The sequence below is a fragment of the Cydia amplana genome, chromosome 18, assembly GCF_948474715.1.
Source record: "Cydia amplana chromosome 18, ilCydAmpl1.1, whole genome shotgun sequence".
NCBI lineage: Eukaryota > Metazoa > Arthropoda > Insecta > Lepidoptera > Tortricidae > Cydia > Cydia amplana.
In genome coordinates, this window is record NC_086086.1 from 591,097 (window position 1) to 611,107 (window position 20,011).

The 20,011-nt window shown below is 37.4% G+C and overlaps 2 protein-coding genes across 2 annotated transcripts in view; one reads left to right on the top strand and one right to left on the bottom strand.

The window, feature by feature from the left end:
- The window catches only part of LOC134656254 (acetylcholine receptor subunit alpha-like 1), a 312,563-nt gene that overhangs the window by 12,805 nt on the left and 279,747 nt on the right, over window positions 1-20,011 (top strand). The window lies entirely within an intron of this gene.
- LOC134656446 (uncharacterized) lies at window positions 15,206-18,662 on the bottom strand. The gene is made up of 3 exons (XM_063511977.1): window positions 18,292-18,662; window positions 17,142-18,165; window positions 15,206-15,336 (listed from the first exon to the last, which is right to left on the bottom strand). Exons 1-2 carry the CDS (start codon window positions 18,425-18,427, stop codon window positions 17,150-17,152), a joined length of 1,152 nt encoding a protein of 383 aa, XP_063368047.1. The 5' UTR covers window positions 18,428-18,662; the 3' UTR covers window positions 15,206-15,336; window positions 17,142-17,149.

The window sequence follows — 20,011 nt, forward strand, 5'->3', positions numbered from 1 at the left end:
TTTTTTTATCTCTCCGACAAGTTTCAGCTAAGCGATTTGATGCCCTGGCGCCAGAGGTCTGCTAACGACAGATAGGATTCAGTACTTCGGCTTTTACATATTTTGCTGTGCAAATAGCTGCAATAAGTACTATAAGTATCTTGAGGGTATTCCGCTAACGGGATAGTTCCCGATAAATACATAATTATAATATTGTTTTCGGTTACCGCGATAGTTACTCATAAAGGGTTCGAAACGTCGGGATGTAGTATAAATTAAATATACGCGATATACCTAATCCGTTTTAATAATTTTATTTCACATATTATAAATAACAATATTAGAAAAATCTTACAACAATCGAGATCGATTCGGTCTCTAGCAGAAGAGATATTTTATTTTAGTTTTTAGACTAATTGTTGTATTTCCCATCATGAAACAATGATTATGAATTTAGGTTATTATTATTGAATTTACGTTTAGTTTATAACTTTTGTTATAACCGAATATTTCATAATAGCTACTGAATTTAAATATACTGACATTATTAAATACTGTTTTCTGTTTTCGTTTTACGAGTATACAATCATAATACAATTACAGTTTGACCACCATGTATTTCCACTCCCCAACACCAAATTGCTAATATACATAAGGTGCACTAGAATTAACTGCACATTGGTAGACTTTATATACTTGCAATAAGGTTCAAAATTTGTTGGTTGTGCGGACGAGTACTAAAGTGGTCGACTAACACTACATTTTCAAATTCAGATTTTCAATATCCGTTGAGCGCAATAGCGGTTCAGTTATTGACGAGGGTCGGACTGGGGCTGTAATAATGTCTGTATGGTTAGTATTTAATATTATTTTTAATAATGGTTGAATTTCAGTGGTTCCATGGCAATCGGCCGTATCCAACACCGGAACGGGTGCAGGGTGACGCCACAGAAAGCTGTGTCGCATGATTTTTAGTTTTTAAGATGTTATTTATTGTAGGTAGGTTATGGTTATGTTATGTTATTGTGTACTCTATGGGTATTAGTAATTTGTGTTACCGTTTATATTTAATCGATTATGCATTCTTGAATTTCCTCGGTAATTCAGGTAGAAGTTACATCTTTTATTTATTTATAGATTTAGATATTTATTCTCATAATATGAAATTACGTAATATATTCATATATTATGGGTAACTGATCGATAGCTAATATACTCGTATTTATCTATTTTTCATTGTCTCAAACACTCGTTTTGCCGCAAACAGTTATATGTCTGTTTATAAGGTAGCTGCCTATTGGTACAAAAATGGCGGAGTTGAAGTGAACAGTTGACATCCGCCACTAACTGGATTTGCGAGCGAGCCTGGGCCCTGGTAATTGCGTCAGCGGTCATCGCCCTTAGCTTGAAGTATACCTTTAAAATGATAGGCTTTGATTGATATATACTATTCTATACCGTCAGACCAAGTAGGTTTATTAGAAACAGCAAGAGGTCGCCACACATACTAAGTGCAGGTGAAAAAAAAAATAAGCAGCTCAACCGAGTTGTATTTTGCGCTATTTTATACTATGTTACACCCCCAAACTATCTATTGTGTTGATATTTTTAACTTACACGAGTACTGTCTGTGTGCAGGCTACCACCAGTTTGCCATTGACATAAACGCCATCGAGAACGTAATTTACTTTCTATACATCTCGTTCGTACTCGCATATTAGTGCGAACGAGATGTATAGAAAGTAAATTACGTTCTCGATAGCGTATATGTCAGTTTTGACACAGTCAGTGACTCATGGTTAGGGCTCTGGTCGTAATTGTGGGCCCAACTGAAATAAGCGCACTTCCAAAACGCTTCGCATGTTTTAGATAAGCTTCGGTAGCTCAGTTGGTTAAGAACGATCGAACCCGTGTTCCGAAAGATCGCAAGCTCGAGTCCTGCCCGAAGCGGTGAATTTTTCCATTAATCCTTTAGGCCCATTTGCACCATTCCACTAACCGGGGGTTAACCGGTTAAACTTGGAGTTATCATGGTTACTAGTACAATTTGACACTGTGTTAACGGTTTAACCGCTTAACCCCGGTTTAGTAGGATGCAAGTGGGCCTTAGTAAAAGTTACGAGTGAAAGATATTGACGACTGATACCCAAACGACCAAACCGACAAACGTAAATTTGAAATACAGCCACTCAATCGAATTGGCGCGAGTTGAGAACCTCTACCGGTGAAACTTAATAGATGAAATAATCGTCAATGCCTCGTATCGGATCCGGCGCGAGGTTTACGATTTCCCGGCGCCGCCGCCTCATTTCCCCGCTTCCTGATCGACTTGGAGCCCGTAACAGTTCGCTGGGGCCTAATTGCGTCAGTGCACAATATATTTCGGAGATTGATCATCTTTTGTTTCATGCCGTAGATCGCATGCTACTGGATATCGCACAGTGATGTGTGTACGATGATGTGAAGGCGTTTATTGATGAAATTGTGAATAAGTTTAGTTCACAGAACAAGTTAGAATGGCGATGCGAGAAGGGTACGTGTCGCCGCGGGGTTTTGAGCAAACGCTCGCATGCTACTCGCCCGCGCTGACCAAAAATGAAGTAAACATGCCTTTAGCGCCACAATAATGTTCAGATTAAGAAGCCAGACATCAAATCTGTCTAAAGGAGGCGTATCCATTCACCACGCACACAAGTTTTTACTACCGTTGCACGAGTGTTAGTAAATGTGGAGAGGAACGAGCGGCGACACCCGGTTCCAATACTAACTGCGCGCGATAGCCATTCTAACCTCTTTAATATGTTCTGTGGTTTAGTTACTTGCTTTATTGATTTATTGTGTAATTAAGTTAGTTGTATAGTAGCCTTAGTATAGTTGTAGTTTTTGCTCTAATATTTATTTATTTATTTATTTTATACTTTATTGCACAATATAACAAATAAAGTACAAATGGCGGACTTAATTCCTAAAGGCATTCTCTACCAGTCAACCACCAGGCTAAACAGAAACAGTAGTAGGTGCAGGCATTAAACAAAAAAAACGCAGAATAGGTAACTTAAGACAAAAAAAAATGTACTTCATGATGCGCATACATGCTTTGGATGGCATTCCCAACCAAAACTTAACTGAAAATAATTATTTCATGCAATAAATGTTATCTGTTTTGTGTGCCTAATAAATAAAAAAAATACTTCTACACGCTCACCATTAAATGGCATTTGAATTAGAAATCAATAGCGAACGAAATAATAATAATACTATGATTGAATTTCATTTGTTTTGAAATCGCAAATTAAAAACACAAAAAGTCAGATTGAAATCACAATTATAATAACACAAAAATCAGAGAACCGTATTAAATTTTGCAATAAATTAAAACCATGACATCAGTCTCAAAGCGTCCCCCTAGTTTCGTATAACAAGCGAAACTAAATTTAATTACTGAAACATCAATGACAAATAGGCACCCGTGTTAACTGTAACACATTTGATTAATATTGTAAGAGACTCGCAGTGATACACAGAATACGACGATGTAACCTGATACTTGCGGACTTGTGATAATGAGATTACCAAGAGGCTTAGTCTAATTGTAAATACAGGTTATGAACTTGATCTGGATTTGTTATGGGTATGATGTGTCAGTGTTAAAAGTGACAGTTCTTCAACCGAATAAGTCACTTTTGACACTGACAGAACATATCCAAAACATTGAAAAAAAAATCCTAGGCAAAGTAAAAAAGTATTTTTAACCAATCCGAATGGAACTTTTTATTGAATAATAAAACGAATGAATATTGCAGCTTGTTCAACTTTATGACACCTTTTCGATTAAATAATATAATTATTATGTCATATTAAAAAAAAACGCAAGTCGCAAAACTTACTGTTAAATATATTAATTGGCACAGTCAGGTAGGATGCGTGCCCGTACTGCCCGTGCACATTTCCCCGAATATTAAGTTCATACCTTAACAGCAGTAGCTATTCCAGTAATTTTCGTCATACCTTTGTACTGAATATCCTGAAATTTCATTTCTTTGAAGTCAACTTAATCAATTTCCGCCCTCCCTCCCATTAATGTACAGTCACCTGCAATAATATATTACACAACAAAGGTCGCAAAAATATCTGACACGATCTTATTTGTAGAGCCATAAGATCGTGTCACATATTTTTGCGGCCTTCGAAGAGTAACATATTATTGCAGGTACTAGTGCTAGGCTGTACACGTAGTAGTGCTACGCCGCTACGCTTAACGCAGACATTATAATTTCAATTTTAATAAATAGCGTAGTACTTTGCGTAAATGCGTCCGCAGTCGACAGTGATCTTTATTACTTATATTTAGGGTTGATAATTGAGTGGAAGGCTTGTTAACAGCGTAGTGGATAAATAGGTTACGCAGAGTGCCAGCTTGCTGTAGTTGAGGTGTAATCAAGGCTTCTAGGCAAACCGTGTAATATTTGACAGATTATTTTCAATCTTATTTTGTCACTTTTAATTTTTATTATGTATTCTGGGTTTAGATTAAATGTTTTAAGTACGGTTACCTAAATTAAGCGCTAACCTAAGCGCTGGTGGCCTAGAGGTAAGAGCGTGCGACTTGCAATCCGGAGGTCGCGGGTTCAAACCCCGGCTCGTACCAATGAGTTTTTCGGAACTTATGTACGAAATATCATTTGATATTTAACACTAGTTTTTCGGTGAAGGAAAACATCGTGAGGAAACCTGCATAATCCATCTGCGAAGAAATTATAAGGTGTGTGTGAAGTCCCCAATCCGCATTGGGCTAGCGTGGGGACTATAGCCCGAGCCCTCTCGCGCATGAGAGGAGGCCTGTGCCCAGCAGTGGGACGTATATAGGCTCAAATTATTATATTATTATTACCTAAATTAAGTGTTTTTTTTTTCAATTTTACACTTTTAGCTATCTAATCAAATCAACATTGACAACTTTAAAAAAAAATTTGACTATAATATTCTTAAATGAGTCTTTTATATCGACGATAGAAATATGGTCCGTAAACATAATATTTTCTACAGAACATAATGTTATAACATACGTTGAGGTCGTCTTAAGTATGCAATAAATTGCACAGATATTTGAGTCACCTATAAATGCATTGATTGCAAATATTATCACTTTATTTAGTATTAAAAATAAAATACTTTTAATAATGCAGTAATTACCATTTAAACATACCTATATTTAAATGATAATTACTGCATTATTAAAAGCGTTTTATTTAAAAAAAACGCTAAAGTTGATTTTCTTAAAAAAATCCTGGCATAACCCTCTTTAAGGAATACAGATATTATACGGCAAAAATGAACAGCCTGTAACATCATCTTTCGCGTTTTTTATACAAAATTTGTAGAACTTTAAAGAGGAAACAAGGCTTGAATCACATTTTTTTAAAATCTGTACCTTTAAAAGGTACAAAAAGAACACGTCAGAGGAATGCACTGAATAGTTGTTATTACTTCTTTCACTTCTTCTCGAGTTTCCTTTGAGGAGCTCGGCGGATGCGATTTCTACATCAACAACGTTCGAAAGTATTTCAATGGACGTTGAAACTGAAATGAATAGGGTAGACCTGTTTACTTTTTAGATTTAAATTGGTACTGTAGTTTCTTAGTATATCTTTGTATATTTTTCTCAGTTTCATGGTACATGTTTAGATAAAACATAAATAAATACATTATTATATTCTTACATTACTTAAATACATACTTGCTCCTACGGAGGGCATATGATTTTACTATAAATCTATGTAACAGGAGGCGGTTTCAGATTTAACAACATGTCAAGGTTTTGATCTTATTTTGATATGAACTTGAAGATCGCTCACGCTGATTGGTGCATGCAAAATTAAGTGAGTCGTTCGTAAGATGCGCATCAATTACCAAGACGATCGTCACAAGGTCGTATCAAACCAGTTTAAAACCATAACAGATTGTTTAATTGGAATTGATCTCCTGTGTACCTACTTATAAATAGGGCAACAACGCATTATTTATTACAGTGAGGTAAACATGCCGCAACTGGGTTGTTATTCCAAATGCGACCAGTTTTAGACCAGTTTAGAAATTTGGAAAATAGTCATAAAAAAAAACAAGTACGAATTTACTTTTGAACCTGTGACTATAGTTGGGAGGTTAAAACTACCCATCAATCCAATAGTGAAATAAATATAGTTTGGTATTCAGCAGAAACATAAAATATCTTCAAACGATAACACAAAACTTAGAAATAAAAGAAAAGTGGAAAAATTCACTGTCGCGAGCGAGACTCGAACTCGCGCGTCTGAATCCCTAGCCCATCGCGCTGTCAACTGAGCTACCGAGACTTTATTCGATGAAAGTGAATATTTCCACCATATCACTCATATGCTCCTCATGTTTGTTTGAAATGATGTTATACTCGTACCTAGGCTGGTCATATTTGCCGTATAATAATATATCTAAGTGTGCTCTACAAAGGGTTAAATAACATAAGACTGGTTTGCTAAAGCAATTGACTCCTGTGCTAGAGCAGAGACAAGCCTGATTTAACATAGCCTGATATAATTAAGGTACATGTGTCTGTGTGAGTCGGTGTCAATGTTATCGCTGAATTATATAGTAGATGGAGTAAATTCGATTTGTTTAAGTGACAACCGACATGCCGAACAGCCGTGATATAAAGGTAAGATTTGGATGGAAACTGCAGCTGCATTACTGTTGCGGCGTTATTGCAGCGGCCTCGACACAGCTACAACTGTAAATTTCCTTCATAAAATGAATGGCGTTCGCCGCCGCATTCCTGTCACGATTCGAACGTTCAATCCGTCACTCCTAGGTAATTGACAGTCACGTGACGGCCCCGCGTCAAGGCTGCAGCAGCAACATTGCAACAGTAATGCAGCTGCAGTTGCCACCCAAACGTCACCTTTAGAAAAGTCTATCAATTGCTTACCGTATACTTACGGTATCAATAATGATTACTCAGCAGGTTGCAACTTCACTACATAGTATAAAACAAAGTCGCTTCCCGCTGTCTGTCCCTATGTATGCTTAGATCTTTAAAACTACGCAACGGATTTTGATGCGGTTTTTTTCATAGATAGAGTGATTCAAGTGGAAGGTTTATGTATAATCTGTTAACCCGTGCAAAGCCGGGGCGGGTCGCTAGTTAATAATAAAAGGCGTCATCTTCCTCGTGTTGTCCCGGCATTTTGCCACGGCTCATGGGAGCCTGGGGTCCGCTTGGCAAGTAATCCTAGTAATTGGCGTGGGCACTAGTTTTTACCAAAGCGACTAGGGTAAACTAGGGCCGTATTGGGATTAGTCCGGTTTCCTCACGATGTTTTCCTTCACCGAAAAGCGACTGGTAAATAATTATCAAATGATATTTCGTACATAAGTTCCGAAAAAATCATTGGTACGAGCCAGGGTTCGAACCCGCGACCTCCGGATTGCAAGTCGCACACTCTTACCGCTAGGCCACCAGCGTTTCCTTAATAATAAAAGGCGTATTTGAACTTAAATATTCGGTTTGGACTAACCTATCCTATCCTATCCTATCCTAGGCTAGATATTTTATATAGATACCGAAGAATTTAGCGCTTTAGTCATAAACTCGCTGGTATAACGCACTGACGTCGGTATAACTTGTGTGAACTTTGAAAACTGCGCAGTAGTTTTAGCAGAAATCTAATCATAGCCGGAAAACCACTTTGACATGCTTCTGGATTTAGTTATTTAATTTAGTCCTGTTTCTAGCCGAATCCAATCATTCGTTTAACTATTATGGGAGTTTTGTTGTTTACGAGTATAATGATTAATGACTCTGTCACTGTTAAGTCCGTGCAGAGAGAATGAGACAGAGAACCGACTCTGGGACATATACTTTGACTACTGTTGTTATGTTTAACGTCCTTATTTTAGTCTGGTGTATTTTAATACACAAAAGAGAATCATTTTAATTTAAATATACAATAAGACAAAAAATAGGTATATACGCACGTAGAAGAGTTCACTTCAACCAAATAATTATTTAGAATAATCCCAGCGGCTAATCCAAAATTTATCTGATTTCTATTATATTTCAATGTTAAAATAAAGACCCTGTATCAAACAATACGTTCCCAAAACACATCTATCCAGCTCAGCGATGCGTAAAGACACGTTAAAACAATTCGGTTAATTGAAAACCCATGTTGCGCGTACTGGAGGCCGAATCGAATTTTATAAATCTCAACTCAACATACTATTATTGATATGATACGAATTTGACTGCTCGGTGCATCGGACTTTTGCTTTTTTTGCGCATTAGAGGAAGCTAAATAATACATTTGAATTATAAAACTGGTGGCTCTGTCTGGGCGGCAGCCCTGGCGATAAACTTAAAATAGAAAAATATTTTAAATAATTTTACGAGTCATTATAGTAAGTTTGAATCAGCTTATTGTACTGCAAGTCATGTGCAAACTTAGGTATCCTAATATATTTATAACAAATCAAGTTAAGATTGTTATCCCTCGAATACCTGGATTATAATTCCGATGTTTATCCACTCATATTACTCAGAGTTTGACCAATCTCATTGTTTTCAGGGATCCAGTAAAATTGTGGCCGCATGTTTTGTGTAATCCCAAATGGACTTTAATTACCTATAGATAGTGGCTCTTTTTAATTTCGGATAGCAACTGTAGCTGCATTATTGTTCCGATATTACTGAGGACACCTAGCCCCTTCGGTGTTGCCGCGACATATAACACAGTCATAACAAAAAAAAAAAGCGGCCAAGTGCGAGTCGGACTCGCCCATGAAGGGTTCCGTATTTAGGCGATTTATGACGTATAAAAAAAAACTACTTACTAGATCTCGTTCAAACCAATTTTCGGTGGAAGTTTACATGGTAATGTACATCATATATTTTTTTTAGTTTTATCATTCTCTTATTTTAGAAGTTACAGGGGGGGGGGACACACATTTTACCACTTTGGAAGTGTCTCTCGCGCAAACTATTCAGTTTAAAAAAAAATGATGTTAGAAACCTCAATATCATTTTTGAAGACCTATCCATAGATACCCCACACGTATGGGTTTGATGAAAAAAAAAATTTTGAGTTTCAGTTCGAAGTATGGGGAACCCCAAAAATTTATTGTTTTTTTTCTATTTTTGTGTGAAAATCTTAATGCGGTTCACAGAATACATCTACTTACCAAGTTTCAACAGTATAGTTCTTATAGTTTCGGGGAAAAGTGGCTGTGACATACGGACGGACAGACAGACGGACAGACGGACAGACGGACAGACAGACAGACAGACATGACGAATCTATAAGGGTTCCGTTTTTTTGCCATTTGGCTACGGAACCCTAAAAATGAATTTGAGAGTTTTTTATTCTCTTTATATTCATCATCCTTCTTAGGCTTGGGTTTTTATAATATAAATATAAAAGTAAAATATAAAAACACTTACAAAACAATAAAAAAATACATATAAACACATTATAAAAAAACCTAACCTAGGATGCCGCCGGCAGCGGGACAAGCTACCGGTGCACGGTGGTCAGGGCTGCAGAGAGAGGAACCGGCGGACTATCCGCGCCGTGTCCAAGATCACCGCCTTCTGCATCTGGCCCTTGATCCAACCACCTAGCGAGAGTCTCGCAAGATGTTGGTTGAGAGTTTTTTATTATTATTATACGACAGACTGGCAATTGACCCAAGGCACACCTGTACGGATATGATGGTCGTTCTTGTCTACGTGACAGCGTGATAAAACGGTGTCCGTCACTTTCTTTCCCACGGTGTTAAACAGTGACAGTTATTTTATCACGTGGATAAAGATGGATAAAGCTATCCATAATAGGCTGGCTGATGGTATGTGAATGCAGTGGATAGTTTGACATTACTCGCAGCGCTTCTTGTTTGCACCAATATATGAGTGACATCCACTGGGCATGGAATCAAAATTTGATCCTAAAAGAACATAAAATTAAATAATTACAATTGCTAAAGTTCGAATAGGCCTAGTGCCTTGTCAAATCTGGAACAAGTTATTAGTTTCGGGCTTTGCCTAAGACCACTTGTCAACCTGAGGTTTGACCAGACAAATCTACGAATGTCGGGGTCTGACTACAACATTTATTTACTTTGTGCTGTAGGGCTGATACGACCTCGATTGTAAGCGTAGAATAATTACGCAACTGTGACAACTCTCCGGGCGGAAGAGTAAATACAATTATTAGATTATTACATTTGCCTGTACAATTCCGCTTATACAAAAATAGACTCTAACTCGATTGGAGAAGATTGTTATTCACTTGGCATATGATATGATCGAGATTATAATAATTATTATTTGCCAAGGGATGAGGGTTTGACATTTAATTCTTCCCTGCTTATTTTATAGTAGAGTTCGCCTGAGGGAAGAAGTTAGATAATTTATGAAACATTTTGTAGGAAAATGATTGCTCTATTAGATGAAAATATGATATGATACGATTTATTTATCTTACAATATTAACCATTCATCATGCATTGTTGATTTTTATGCTTTTATACCATTTTCAAAGAAATGTAGGTATTTAAAATTTAATCTACTACAAAATGGCCTGATAAGACATACCTATTAATAGTTTCATTTTGAAAGCTTTGACCCTAAAGTTACTAAAATAATTTTTCTGGGTGACAAATAGTAAGAAGAGCGAACTGCGTTAATTCGAACAAAGCTTTGGACAAAATTCCCACAAAAAGCAACTGATTTTTAGGAAAGCCGAAACAAAAAGGATTCACGTGAAATAGATAGCTGGCACAAAAGAAACATCATTATTAACGAAACCTAAATAAAAAAATTCAAGGTTACGTCGTACCGATAATGAAAATATTTTCCTCTACCAAAACCCGGTCTATCAAATAAAATCTCAAATAAGTTCCAAATACAACCCACACAAAATTCATTTATCATTAATTTCAGTTTTAATAAATCCCCGTATACATGTTGCTTTGTTCGTCGCGGTCTCGATACGCAGTCGCGCGTGACGACCAGCAGATACCGGCATTTCTGTACAGTTTAATAAAAGGTTCATTTCGACACGAGGCGACCGGTCCGCCCGTGTCGCCATTATGCAGGCAATATTGAAGAAGGGTTAATTTAATTTCGATTGGGATTTAAAGAATTCTGTTTTAATTTTCACGCCGGTTTATGTTTGCGAAATGTAAATCTCATTAGGCATATCTCTCGCAGTAATTGGTGCGATTGGTGCAACTTTAACATATTTAAAAAACCGGCCAAGTGCGAGCCGGACTCCCGCACGGAGGGTTCCGCAGCATCAACAAAAAATATAGCAAAACAAGTAAAAAAAACAAGCAAAAAACCGGTCACCCATCCAAGTACTGACCCCGCCCGACGACGTTGCTTAACTTCGGTCAAAAATCACGTTTGTTGTATGGGAGCCCCACTTAAATCTTTATTTTATTCTGTTTTTAGTATTTGTTGTTATAGCGGCAACAGAAATACATCATCTGTGAAAATTTCAACTGTCTAGCTATCACGGTTCGTGAGATACAGCCTGATGACAGACGGACGGACGGACGGACGGACGGACAGCGGAGTCTTAGTAATAGGGTCCCGTTTTTACCCTTTGGATACGGAATCCTAAAAAATAAAATCGTCCACAAACGTTGTTTTGCGAGGTTTCATTTACTTTCGGGAACTTTTGCTGACTCTCAAGGGCATACAGAATCGGGATTTTACGTGTAACTCATATGTGCTACCTGTTTCTAGAGAGGCAAATGTCCATAATACTTAGCTGCTTGCATTTCATTGGATTTATTGATGACGAACGGCCTGATTCGAACTCTAAGGTGCGTCAAAAATACGTCATTGATCTATGTCAGTGTCGTATCTTTAGCCAAATTTTTGACGTATCTTAAAGTTCGAATCAGACCGGAAATGAGATGATATAAAGTGACGGCGGTCCAATAGTTCGCCGTGGGATTGTCTATTTAGATTTCATGGGCTAGAATCCTGCCAGCCTATTATGGATAGCTTTATCCATTTTTATCCACGTGATAAAATAACTGTCACTGTTTAACACGGTGGGAAAGAAAGTGACAGACACCGTTTTATCACGCTGTCACGTAGACAAGAACGACCATCATATCCGTACTGAATCATAATGTCTGTCGAGGTCTACGTAGGTTTTGTATATTCTATATTTTTATATTGTCTATGTGTATTTGTCATATTTATATTATAACTAGCGACCCGACCCGGCTTCGCACGGGTAAACAAATTATACATAAACCTTCCTCTTGAATCACTCTATTTATTTAAAAAAAGCGCATCAAAATCCGTTGCGTAGTTTTAAAGATCTAAGCATACATAGGGACAGACAGACAGCGGGAAGCGACTTTGTTTTATACCATGCTTTTGTTTAAGTATTATAAAGATATTGCTGAAAACCATGCACTAGTTTATTTTTGTACTCTGCCAGTCCTCTTCCATTATAGTGTCATTTATACAAGCTGAGGAATCAGAAATGATGATGATGATGACCAAACAGATCAATGCTTTAACAATTTCATCATTTTTCTCAATAAGATTACCAACGTAAATATAAACTGAAAACTGTTATTACGCTGGAAATTAAATGGTTTTCAACAAAAACGCGTCAATTCTCCATCAAAGAGCAAAATCCTCAAACAAACAAACAAAATAAACAAAAAATCCTCAAAGTAAAAGTAAATTGTTACTTTATTTAAAAGTACCTACGCAAAATTAAACCGGCCTGGAGTTTCAGGTGATTCTGTGAAAATGTGGTCTACCTGAAGAACTTTCGAACACCTCAATTGAAAAATACCCGAATACATTTTAACACATGAACCTTTGTAAATATACAGTTTCAAGAAAACAGTATCCTTACCACAAGTTTGACACTGTCATATTTGCTAGCGACTGCGTAAACTAGCTCGCAATGCACCTCCCTCTTACTCAAACTGACAGAATATACACAAACATAAAAAAAAAATCGTATAAAAGTACCCCTACCTAGTGTAAATTTCATTCGATAGCGCGACGTGACGTACGCGTTTGCGTTGGAATTTTGAGTTTCCAAAACGTCCCGCTTGGCGTGCTGTTCAAAATCAATTCTTCAATTTACACTAGGGGTTCAGGAAAATACTAAATATAACCTAATACTTTACGTATTTCGACGTTGGAAACTTGTATTCATCAAGATCAAAGGGAATCCAACAAAAGTGTTTTATGGTTGACGAAAAGGTGCTTGAGGTAACATTTTGGGCTATTGACCAGAAAATTTGCGTTGATTTTGCTCTCAGCTGCAGACGAGTGAAAGGTATGGAGCGGTATTGAGATTTTGAAAACTTAACTTGTTTTTTTATTGATATGATTGAAGCAAACATGAAAATATCAAATGACACAGTGGTGTTTAATCCTTAGCCATAATCAGCGAGACACATATATTATAATTATAGTTTGTCAAAGGACTGTCTCATTTCAAACATAGACAGAGATAATCATACTATCTTTGTCTTACACTAGTACTAGCACCCAAAAGAAAAGGATGAGTACCTATAGTTTTTTGCTTTAACCCACTATATTAAATTTCTTGTACAGTCAGCTTCAATAGTAGCGAATGAAACAACGCTCAAAAAGTATCTGCCCTCCTGTATTTATTTTCCAAATAGAGATGTCGTGAGAATCGACAGTTGATGTTCTAAATTATACGTCACAGTAAATTCGATTGTCTAATTATTCTTAAAAATCAAACGAACTTACCAAGTGAAGTTCGATGGTAATTATGTGAACAGCTTCATTCGACGCGATTTATTAGTGTTTACGTATTGTAGTAGCATTACCAAGCACTAGCCTTGCACGGTTTGTTGAAAGTTTTTTTTTTTTTTTTAACCTGGCAACAGTCGTTTTCCCCACCACCAATCCAACATGGTGCTGGTGCAGTCCGCCATTCCTCATTTTGTTTACAGCAATTTGTTTCATATTTATAGGGTAGGGATTTTTTATATTTGGGAGGGTATGCATAAATCGCGTCGAATGAAGCTGTTCACATAATTACCATCGAACTTCACTTGGTAAGTTCGTTTGATTTTTAATTATGTTTCACAGCTTCATTCTTTGCGATTTATTAGTGTTTACGTATTGTAGGATGTTCAGAGACAAATAAATATGAAACAAAAGGGTTAAAAAACAATAATAATCAGTAAGGTATGTATTTTTTATTCCATTTATTGAAACCATTAACATCGTAACAAGTACTTATGTTATTTTAGAATCAATGACATATTTATTCTTATTCTTAATTATTATTACAGGTTATTCGACGACAGAACAGACATCGCAAATTGATTGGGATCAACAATAATCTCTTTGTTGTAATATTTTGCGAATACAGAGGAGGAATCAGTCCAGCCTGCAGTTTTCCTAATTAAATCTAAGGAGACTCCAAGTTTATTAGCCGAAGTAGTAGCAGCGTGCCTCGTGCTATGGGCACTAAATATGGAGGTGTCTATTCCAGATAAGCTTAGAGTGTTTTTTATCCAGTGACTGAGTGTTTGTGGTGATAACTTATTATGCGGCCTTCTATGACTAATAAATAAATAATCGTGTTCTTTACGAAGTGTTGTTGTTTTATTGATGTACGCTTCAAGACACCTTGCTGGACAAATCTCTGGACGTGTGCCAAAATAGGGTAAACGTAAAATGGGCTGGTAGGAGTTTGGCTTTGTTGTTTTTATAGAATCTGGGATATGTATAGTTATATCGACAGGAGCGTTGACCTTGATATTACTTAGTTTTATTAAAGAGAGGGTTTGCACACGATGTGCTGTTACTAAGGCTAATAAAGTTAAAGACTTTTTACCTAGGATTTCTAAGCTTAGAGTTTCATTAGGCCATTTGTGTGACAAATAATTTAAGACAATATTAGGGTCCCATGTTACATTGTACCTGGGTTTTGAAGGTCTGAGCTTAAAAACACCTTTCATAAAACGTTTTATTATTTCATGATTAACAATTTCACCCAATATTAACGACAGAGCAGATTTGTAGCTGTTAATTGTACCATATTGTGCCCCGTTATCAAACACCTCTGTTAAGAAATCAACAATTTGAGGTACAGATGGATTTGTATAATCAACCCTTTTATTGTTACAATAGGATATCCACTTTTTAATACATCCGTCATATTGTTTATATGTAGAATCTGATAGGGAGGCTAACATTATTTTTATGCATCTAATCGATAGGGACTTTTTCAGTAATGCTTGCCTGAAAGCTTCGCGGCAACCAATTTGAGGGTCTTGTATAGGTTGTGACTCGTCCTGAAAGGAGATATTAATAATTTAGCATTGGGTTCGAAAGTAATACATTCAGAAACAGTTAGTTTTTTAAATAACGGAAACCATGGTTGCATCGGCCAATATGGTACAACTACTATGCCCTCAGCTTTATCAGTTATTATTTTTTGCATTGTTTTAGCAAGTAACGCGAATGGTGGAAATGCGTAAAAATATTTATCTTTCCAAGAGATCGTAAATGCATCTATAGCCCAAGCATCGGGATCATTTTTCCACGTTACATAAATAGGGCATTTAGCGTTGTGACGACTAGCAAACAAATCAACCTCTGGGTACCCGTAATTTGATGTTATTTCGTTAAATGCATAATCATTTAATTCCCATTCAATATCGTTAAACTTTTTACGCGACAGTGAATCTGCTTCATAATTCTCATTCGACTTAATGTAAGATGCAAAAATAAATATTTTACGACATTCGCACCATTCCCAAATTTCTCTGGCAATCTTATTTAAATGTCTAAACTGTATGCTGCCCATTCTATTAATGCAGGAAATTGCAGTAACGTTATCTATGCGTAAAAGAATTCTACAGTCATTTAAGTTCCTTGCAAAACTTTTGAGTGCAAAGAAAGCAGCCTTGATTTCTAGTTCGTTAATGTGTAAATTAATTTCATCGTCTTTCCAATGGCCATAGGTTTTTTTATGGTCACAATAGGCACCCCAGCCAGTCGTAGACGCATCTGAAAATATTTCTAATTTATATTCTTCTACGCATAGAGGAGTATAACCCTGATCTATGTTATTGAGCCACCAAAACATATCATTTTTTAATGCTGTGGGTATTCGTACACTTTGCTCGTAACTAGGATTATTTAATAGACATGAATACTTGAAATGCTCAAATTCCTTGGTGTAAAGCCACGAATATTGAATTGCTGGACATGCCGACACTAAAATACCTAGAAATCTTGCAAAGTCACGTAGTGTACACCTATGGATATTTAATAATGCCTGTAACTTTCCTTTAATTTTTATTCTTTTAGTATCAGGAAGTTTCATAATCATGTTTTGGGAGTCAAAGACAAAACCCAGGAATTTGCATTCCATTTTTGGGACCAAACAACTTTTATCGAAGTTTAATAAGAAACCAAGCCGTTCTAAAGTGTTTTTGGTTATGTTAACATTAGTTTTACATTCAGAGTATGAAGTGCCAATCAGAAAAATGTCATCCAAGTATATGACTGAGAGCAAACCTTGTGATCTTAAATATTCCATTACGGGTTTCATTAATTTAGTAAACACATACGGGCTGGAGCTTAAACCGAATGGTAAGGAATTAAATTCATATAAAATATTGTTATACACAAAACGCAAATACTTTCGATGAGATTCATGAACGGGTAGTAAAAAGTATGCATCCTTTAAATCTATACATGCCATGTAACAGTAATTGGTAATGAATTTAGAGGCGGTACGGTAATCCTCCATTTTAAAATGTTTTGTATCTACGAACTTATTTAAACATTTTAAATTTAATATGAAGCGTTTGTCGCCATTCGGTTTTGGCACCAGGAAGACTGTGGATATAAATTCGTCATCAACGTGATCACACTTTGAAATCGCGTTGATGTCTAGTAATGATTTTATTGAATTTAGATAATCCTGATGCTCTTGGTCAGTTTTAGGGTAGACACGGGGGGTATCGGGGCGATGAGGCGTGGAAGTAAAGGGTATTAAATAACCCTTAAGCCAAGATAAAATGACTGGATCATCAGTTATTTTAGTCCATTCATTATAATAACACCGAAGTCTACCAGCGTACCGTACCTCGTAGTCTATCTCCGATAGTGGGTGGTGCGTCTCGGCGGCGGCGAGCGGGCTCGATTCGGCGCCGGCGCCCGGCGATCTCGGTACGAGTAGCTGCTCTGGTGGCTGCTGGGCTGGTAGCGCTGAGGTGCGCGAGGTGCGCGAGCTGTGCGCGCCGTGCTGGCGCCTGGCTTGTTGTCCGTCCTGCGATACGGCTTGAAGTTTAAATGACCCTTGTTTGCAATAAAATTATTTTTGTTAAAAACCGACTTTTGTTGTTGTTTTAATGACTCCCCGGTCTTTTGGATGCTTTTGGCTACCTTTAATTTCTCGCTCACGTTTTCGCCAAACAAAAATTGATCTCTCTGTGTTTCAACCAACGTTTCTTTAAGAGCAGCATCAGTTGCGGTTAAGACGAAGTGGCGTCTCGTCGCTGTTTCGCTGTGATGGCTATCGCACAGAATTCGACATGCGTCACTCAGGGGCTTAAGAAGTTTTTGCTTATTATTCTCTCCTGAAATTATAAATTCTGTAAGAGAGGCCAGGGCAGCAAGGGCCACGCCCACTTGATTTTGCTTTTGCATAATACAGAAGTCACGTTTTACCGAGCCGTCTGACAAAGCAGCTTTTGCTTCGGGGTTTAGTTTGGGGGCTAAAAGCATGTCACAGTTTTTAGGGATCACATACTGTTTTAACAGTTTTTCTTTCGTCTCTTTGTCTAAACCCTTTAAAAGTATCTCTTGCCATCGATTGGCAATGTCCTTGTGCATAGGTGGCCCAAATTGATGGTCACTTTTTGGGGCGTCACCCAGTAATGACAAAATCTCGTCGTCGAGTTGTTGTTCTTCCGGATTAGGTACTTCGGTCTCGGTGTCAGTTTGAGCTGGCGTCGGCTGCTCCGGGGGCGACGGCATGTCCTGCGGCGAGCGCGGCGGCGGCGGCGACACGGCACGTGGTGACGTGACACGAGGTGAGTTTGGCGAGGTCTCGCAGTGGACCATGGCCACTGTAATTTCTTTGCGTGCCGCAACTTGATTTGCGTCGTCTGGAATAATGAAAAGGTTTTAATTAGTGACAGTACCTGCCCTGCTAGCAGTAACGTATCACATACATCGTGACGAAGACAACCCGGTTTGGTTGCTCGCATCACTAATCCATCATAATAGCTTACCGTCTGATTCTGCAGAAGAATCGGATGATGAGTATATAATTCGACGCCTAGCGGGTTTTTTCGCCAATTTATTTTCCAATTTTTGTATTTTTCTTCGTATCTCGTCGTCTCGGAGGTCTTCCTTCCTCTTGCCCATGTTGAAAGATTTTGTGCGGACTTGGGACACGTGCGAAGGCTTGCGCACGGAAATACAGAATGAGGAATGGCGGACTGCACCAGCACCATGTTGGATTGGTGGTGGGGAAAACGACTGTTGCCAGGTTAAAAAAAAAAAAAAAACTTTCAACAAACCGTGCAAGGCTAGTGCTTGGTAATGCTACTACAATACGTAAACACTAATAAATCGCAAAGAATGAAGCTGTGAAACATAATACATAGCGGGACTCTTAGAGGATTGTAGATACTAGCGTTTGTATAACACTTTAAACTCTCGCGTTTTGTATACATATTTAACTATACGAACGGGTCTACCGCGATATAATTTCATCGTTTTTACCTTTAATTCCGACGTTTCAGCTGAGTTGCATCAGCTGTGGTCACGGAAAGACTGACGTCCCAGCAAAATGTAAATCATCATCATCATCATCATCATCATATATTTATTTGTAAACATAGGTTTTCATAGATCACACAATTGTATAAATGTTTAGCCATAGGGCATACAAATATTGATCAGATGGTGCATGCATATTTACAAACTTAATGTATAAAAAAATATAGTTTACATTCTCACATATACCTACTTAACTAATATTCTGAATCAGACAGGTATTCTTCGATCGAGTAGTACGCTTTCCTAACTAAAAATTTAAACAGAGAATAGTCCTATGTCATCTAATTTAGTAATATCGTCTGGCAGTTTGTTATAAAGTTTAGGGGCCATTCCGAAAATACTTTTGGCCATAAAAACCTTTTTTATTGAATTTGTATAAATTTTGTTATGTCAACGGAGATATAAGTAAAAATTTAAACAACACTGAACTACTCCATGTTTATGTATGTTGGATATTGTGAGTGTTGCGTGTCGTGCCGTAGACAATAAACATTAAACTTTAATGGGTAGTTGCAATTACTTTCTTTGTCTACACCGAACATTTTTATAAACTAATTTCGGGTATTTCAGTGTTGTATTATTTATATATCCGTTGGCATTGTGCTGGGAACGTCAGTCTTTCCGTGACCACAGCTGGTGCATCTTAGCTGAAACGTCGGAATGTAAGGTAAAAACAATGAAACTATATCGCGGTAGACCCGTTTGTGTAATTAAATGGTAGATTATTTTGACGCATAGTTTGATCCATTACTTTTGATGCTGACTGTACCTACTAAAACACAGAAAATAAATCTTAGCATTAAAAACATTTTTATATTATACATTTTCATGTTTGTAATAGACACTATAAAAGTCTCGCTATGGTACCGTACATCCATGAAAATAATAAAATGAGATCAATTTGTTAAGTTAAACTCGCGGTCAGCAACATAACGTAATTGCCAACATATACCACTAAAAGTGCGCCATATTTCCTCGGCAATAGTAATGGCAATATTAATGCTGTGCGATTTTTAATCCTCTGCATTTTCGCCCTCCATTCCAACCTTTCACGCTCAATCACGCTGTCAGCTTACTACTTACTCCCTTCGGGCACCCCCGCCAGGAGGGGGGGGGGGGGGGAACGGCTACAATATATAGAGGGGGGAAATTTGTGTTGCACAGCGC

Coding starts and splice junctions, on each gene's coding strand:
- LOC134656446 (XM_063511977.1), bottom strand. CDS start 18,427: ATGGGCAAGAGGAAGGAAGACCTCCGAGACGACGAGATACGAAGAAAA. Junction 18,166..18,291: donor TTCTTCTGCAGAATCAGACG/GTAAGCTATTAT, acceptor TCATTATTCCAG/ACGACGCAAATCAAGTTGCG.